Source organism: Bufo bufo, chromosome 2, assembly GCF_905171765.1.
Source record: "Bufo bufo chromosome 2, aBufBuf1.1, whole genome shotgun sequence".
Taxonomy (NCBI): domain Eukaryota; kingdom Metazoa; phylum Chordata; class Amphibia; order Anura; family Bufonidae; genus Bufo; species Bufo bufo.
In genome coordinates, this window is record NC_053390.1 from 32,584,374 (window position 1) to 32,590,978 (window position 6,605).

General features: G+C 49.3%; 1 protein-coding gene across 12 annotated transcripts in view; it reads left to right on the forward strand.

Moving 5' to 3' along the window:
• The window catches only part of FAM219A (family with sequence similarity 219 member A), a 75,710-nt gene extending 70,348 nt beyond the window's left edge, over window positions 1-5,362 (forward strand). For 3 of the 12 annotated variants that reach the window (XM_040420856.1, XM_040420868.1, XM_040420866.1), the window contains exons 6-8: window positions 725-2,644; window positions 2,703-2,885; window positions 3,129-5,362. In XM_040420856.1, the coding sequence (XP_040276790.1) occupies window positions 725-883 (159 nt within the window). In that variant the 3' untranslated portion in view covers window positions 884-2,644; window positions 2,703-2,885; window positions 3,129-5,362. The remainder of the gene's footprint in view (window positions 1-724; window positions 2,645-2,702; window positions 2,886-3,128) is intronic. The other 9 variants (XM_040420858.1, XM_040420862.1, XM_040420860.1 and 6 more) reach the window with 9 other exon arrangements.
• The last annotated feature ends 1,243 nt before the right edge of the window (window positions 5,363-6,605 follow it).

Here is a 6,605-nt window from a genome sequence, read left to right on the forward strand (position 1 = left end):
GTAACTCAGGATCAGTGCAGGATAAGTAATGTAATGTACTGTATGTACACAGTGACTCCACCAGCAGAATAGTGAGTGCAGCTCTGGAGTATAATACAGGATGTAACTCAGGATCAGTGCAGGATAAGTAATGTAATGTATGTACACAGTGACTGCACCAGCAGAATAGTGAGTGCAGCTCTGGAGTATAATACAGGATGTAACTCAGGATCAGTACAGGGTAAGTAATGTATGTACACAGTGACTCCACCAGCAGAATAGTGAGTACAGCTCTGGAGTATAATACAGGATGTAACTCAGGATCAGTACAAGATAAGTAATGTAATGTATGTACACAGTGACTGCACCAGCAGAATAGTGAGTGCAGCTCTGGAGTATAATACAGGATGTAACTCAGGATCAGTGCAGGATAAGTAATGTAATGTACTGTATGTACACAGTGACTCCACCAGCAGAATAGTGAGTGCAGCTCTGGAGTATAATACAGGATGTAACTCAGGATCAGTGCAGGATAAGTAATGTAATGTACTGTATGTACACAGTGACTCCACCAGCAGAATAGTGAGTACAGCTCTGGAGTATAATACAGGATGTAACTCAGGATCAGTACAAGATAAGTAATGTAATGTATGTACACAGTGACTCCACCAGCAGAATAGTGAGTGCAGCTCTGGATTATAATGCAGGATCTTTCCTTCCTGACTTTGCATCTTTTTATTTGCAGCAGATCAACCAAGACTTGAATATCCAGCTCCTGAAGGACGGTTACCGATTAGATGAGATTCCAGATGATGAAGATCTGGACCTTATACCCCCCAAGTCTGTTAACCCCACCTGCATGTGCTGCCAAGCCACCTCCTCCACCGCCTGCCATATCCAGTAATGCGGGAGGTGCCTGTGATCTGTGCATTCCACGATAACTGTAAATCTTAACAGCCATTGCTTCCTCCTATGGTAGGACACGCACCTATTTGTGTTCATGGAGCCAGGAGAAACCAAAGCCGACGTCAGTGCGCGGGACGGGGACTAGTGAGGGCAGGGATACGCGGAGCCCCCCTTAAGCTGCTGCTGACAACACCATTATTTTACACCTCAGTGTGAACGCTCATCCCAGACACGGGGCAACGGCGAGGGCTCCGAGGTCCGTGGGGTCCGCTCTGATATCATTATATGGGCTCCATGCTGGCGGTGACGTCAGGAGACCCCCGCCCCCCATGTACTGCACAGGTGACCCCCTTTATTCTGCACAGGACACCCCCCAGATACTGCGCACATCATTTGGTTTCTTCTGTCTCCATGTTTTATGTTCATATTTTACAAGGCGACCCCCCCCCAAATACTAAAGGTGAGCGTGAGTCTGCTAGAGAAGTCGCCCCCACTCAGTGCCCCCCCCCCCCTCACCTGGACCCCTATATGTTATGTTGTGCAGCGCCCCCCAGTGCTGGGAGAGGCCACGTTCTCCGTGGCTCCTTGTGAATGGTGAAGATGCGGTTTCAGAGAGTAGAGGCGATGACGATGGATTGTGGTGATAACAACCCCCATCCTGTAACGTCTGCTGGGAGTAGTGCATCAGTTTACTCGCCGGACTCGGGGAGGATTGATTCGTAGTGCCATAGTCCGTCCTGGACAGAACACGTAGAAAATGTCAGGCCGCCATTGTGATTGTGGGTCAGGTGATGCAGGGTCACGCCCTCAAGGTGACGGCGTTCTCTGAAGGTTTCTCCTAATGACCTGCAGGGGTCGCTATTGCAGCTGCTGTGTGTGGTTTAGTCAGCGACTAACACAATAAGTGAGGAGACTTCCCAATCTGATTATTTCTGTTCTCTTAAAACGCTATTGACCACAAGAGACGTCTGTGACCCGACGGCACACCGTGAGGAGGAACACCGCCCGCCATCCCAGCAGAGAGCAGCCTCTGGGGGGCAGTTATGTCTAATGTCACATGGACCCATGTGTAATAGCCCCCTCTAGAGGTCAGCGGGGGTATATCCTGATGGTGTCACATAGACCCATGTGTAATAGCCCCCTCTAGAGGTCAGCGGGGGTATATTCTGATGATGTCACATAGATCCATGTGTAATAGCCCCCTCTAGAGGTCATCAGGGGTATATCCTGATGATGTCACATAGACCCACGTGTAATAGCCCCCTCTAGAGGTCAGCAGGGGTATATCCTGATGATGTCACATAGATCCACGTGTAATAGCCCCCTCTAGAGGTCAGCGGGGGTATATCCTAATGATGTCACATAGATCCATGTGTAATAGCCCCCTCTAGAGGTCAGCGGGGGTATATCCTAATAATGTCACATAGATCCACGTGTAATAGCCCCCTCTAGAGGTCATCAGGGGTATATCCTAATGATGTCACATAGACCCATGTGTAATAGCCCCCTCTAGAGGTCAGCGGGGGTATATCCTGATGATGTCACATAGATCCATGTGTAATTGCCCCCTCTAGAGGTCAGCAGGGGTATATCCTGATGATGTCACATAGATCCATGTGTAATAGCCCCCTCTAGAGGTCAGCGGGGGTATATCCTAATGATGTCACATAGACCCACGTGTAATAGCCCCCTCTAGAGGTCAGCGGGGGTATATCCTAATGATGTCACATAGACCTATGTGTAATAGCCCCCTCTAGAGGTCAGCAGGGGTATATCCTGATGTCACATAGATCCATGTGTAATAGCCCCCTCTAGAGGTCAGCGGGGGTATATCCTGATGATGTCACATAGATCCATGTGTAATAGCCCCCTCTAGAGGTCAGCGGGGGTATATCCTGATGATGTCACATAGATCCATGTGTAATAGCCCCCTCTAGAGGTCAGCAGGGGTATATCCTGATGATGTCACATAGACCCATGTGTAATAGCCCCCTCTAGAGGTCAGCGGGGTATATTCTGATGATGTCACATAGACCCATGTGTAATAGCCCCCTTTAGAGGTCAGCAGGGGTATATCCTGATGATGTCACATAGACCCATGTGTAATTGCCCCCTCTAGAGGTCAGCAGGGGTATATCCTGATGGTGTCACATAGATCCATGTGTAATAGCCCCCTCTAGAGGTCAGCGGGGGTATATCCTAATGATGTCACATAGATCTACGTGTAATAGCCCCCTCTAGAGGTCAGCGGGGGTATATCCTGATGATGTCACATAGATCCATGTGTAATAGCCCCCTCTAGAGGTCAGCGGGGGTATATCCTAATGATGTCACATAGACCTATGTGTAATAGCCCCCTCTAGAGGTCAGCGGGGGTATATTCTGATGATGTCACATAGACCCATGTGTAATAGCCCCCTCTAGAGGTCAGCAGGGGTATATCCTAATGATGTCACATAGATCTACGTGTAATAGCCCCCTCTAGAGGTCAGCGGGGGTATATCCTGATGATGTCACATAGATCCATGTGTAATAGCCCCCTCTAGAGGTCAGCAGGGGTATATCCTGATGATGTCACATAGATCCATGTGTAATAGCCCCCTCGGGGTCAGCAGGGGTATATCCTAATGATGTCACATAGACCCACGTGTAATAGCCCCCTCTAGAGGTCAGCGGGGGTATATCCTGATGATATCACATAGATCCATGTGTAATAGCCCCCTCTAGAGGTCAGCGGGGGTATATCCTGATGGTGTCACATAGATCCATGTGTAATAGCCCCCTCTAGAGGTCAGCGGGGGTATATCCTGATGGTGTCACATAGATCCATGTGTAATAGCCCCCTCTAGAGGTCAGCAGGGGTATATCCTGATGTCACATAGACCCATGTGTAATAGCCCCCTCTAGAGGTCAGCCGGGGTATATCCTGATGGTGTCACATAGATCCATGTGTAATAGCCCCCTCTAGAGGTCAGCAGGGGTATATCCTGATGGTGTCACATAGATCCATGTGTAATAGCCCCCTCTAGAGGTCAGCGGGGGTATATCCTGATGATGTCACATAGACCCATGTGTAATTGCCCCCTCTAGAGGTCAGCAGGGGTATATCCTGATGGTGTCACATAGATCCATGTGTAATAGCCCCCTCTAGAGGTCAGCGGGGGTATATCCTAATGATGTCACATAGATCTACGTGTAATAGCCCCCTCTAGAGGTCAGCGGGGGTATATCCTGATGATGTCACATAGATCCACGTGTTATAGCCCCCTAGAGGTCAGCAGGGGTATATCCTGATGATGTCACATAGATCCACGTGTTATAGCCCCCTAGAGGTCAGCAGGGGTATATCCTGATGATGTCACATAGATCCATGTGTAATAGCCCCCTCTAGAGGTCAGCAGGGGTATATCCTGATGTCACATAGATCCATGTGTAATAGCCCCCTCTAGAGGTCAGCAGGGGTATATCCTGATGGTGTCACATAGATCCATGTGTAATAGCCCCCTCTAGAGGTCAGCGGGGGTATATCCTGATGGTGTCACATAGACCCATGTGTTATAGCCCCCTCTAGAGGTCAGCGGGGGTATATCCTGATGATGTCACATAGATCCACGTGTTATAGCCCCCTAGAGGTCAGCAGGGGTATATCCTGATGATGTCACATAGATCCACGTGTTATAGCCCCCTAGAGGTCAGCAGGGGTATATCCTGATGATGTCACATAGATCCATGTGTAATAGCCCCCTCTAGAGGTCAGCAGGGGTATATCCTGATGATGTCACATAGATCCATGTGTAATAGCCCCCTCTAGAGGTCAGCAGGGGTATATCCTGATGTCACATAGATCCATGTGTAATAGCCCCCTCTAGAGGTCAGCAGGGGTATATCCTGATGTCACATAGATCCATGTGTAATAGCCCCCTCTAGAGGTCAGCGGGGGTATATCCTGATGTCACATAGATCCACCTGTTATAGCCCTCTAGAGGTCAGCGGGGGTATATGGACGTCTATTGATGTTCCTGAACCTCTCCCACAATCGGCGCGTCTCAGCACCGCCATCTGAAAAGTGGACAATCCCTTTAAGACTCTCCATGATCCTGCTGGTGATGCTATCCTGGTTTAGTAATGGGGGAGGGGTACATACTTTTGGCCGCTCACCGTCCGCCCCCTCTTTGTATTTCCGCTCCCATCGCTGTATTCCGTACTCATGATGTAGGATACGTTCTGCCTTAACCCTTGTCGAGCTGGGACACTGGAGAGCGCCCCCTGCAGGTCTGGAAGTGTCTCAGCTGCGCGGCCTGGGCGAGGGGTGGCACAGAAGGGGTTAAATGTTGTTTTTCTGATTTTGCGTTGTATTATTTATTCTGGGATATTCTGTAAACTTGTATAATATTTTTTTTAACATTTCCATCGCAGTATTTCTCAGTGTTCCTGGTGTGTGTAGTGTAACATGACGATATTAAAGCATATCTACCGACCCCGCCTCCGCCTCGCTCATTGTCCTGCGGGGGTCCCGCGATCCGAGACCCACCGTCCAGAAGCTGAGGGTCTGTTACAGTGTATCAGCGCAGACGACCTTTCCCCTGTCCTGGACTCTTACCTGCCCTGATACACTGTAACGAGCTACAGCGGAGTGAGCAGAACTGTGTCAGACCAGAATTGCTACTCACTGACAGCAAGCGGAGATCCTGAAACCGGTGAAGAAATGAAAAGCAAAGGGGAGAATTCATTGAAACTTGCCGACATCTGGGCAGCTTATGAGGCGCCAAAAGTGAAGATTACCTCCTGCTGTCCTTTCTGTGAAAGTGTCAGTCGTAACTGCATCTCCGGCATTCTATTCCATCAGTAAGGCTTTATACTGGGGCCACCTTTACATATAATGACACTGGCAGCTGCACGAGTCCAGGTCCCATATCCATTTGAGACAAAGTGGTGATTTCATTAACCCCCTCATGTCCACAGTGTAACCTATGGAGTGCTCAATCTCTGTATTGAAAGGTGCAGGGCGCTATTTTTTATTTTATTTTTATTGGGGAGGGGGGGGGGGGTCAAAGGACCTTAACACCCAGACAGAGGGTCCCAGATGCAAAATGATGGAGTGCGGCCCCGGAAGGGTGATTCTATTGTCCGGGATGGGCGCCCAGTAATTGCCTGATGAGGGGCTCTTAAAGAGATTATCCCATGAATGATGTAAAAAAAAAAACAGCCCTGGACCTCGTGGATCCTGAGATCTCCCCGTCCATTGCTCCAATTAATCTGCTTAGGGGGCGTGTCCTTTCGTGTGCATCTACGGGAGCATGTCCTTTCCGCTGCAGCTGGTGAAGGATGGAACTGAGCATCTGCTTCCGTCTCGGTGAGTCGGACAGAAAAATAAGGAAAAGAGCAAACAGCAGGTGGCGCTCTACAGATAGACGTCAGTGAATAACTCGGTGGCTATAGTAAATGTCACCGCAGACTGGACCTGGACCAGCTCGATGCAGACTCATCGCCAAAGGCTGGAAATGTGTCGTGCGCGAAAACTTATCACAGCTGAGGGTTTGTCACAATTGTATCCCCTGCAGATTACCCTCCAGCCCGATTAGATTTGACAGACTATCAGGACTGGAGAAGATATTGGTGCTGCCGATGTGTTTAGCTTATAGAGAGGATCGTCTGGCGTGGAGACGATAGTAACAAACCCTCAGCTGTGAGCAGTGTAAGGGCTCGTTCACATGGAGGAT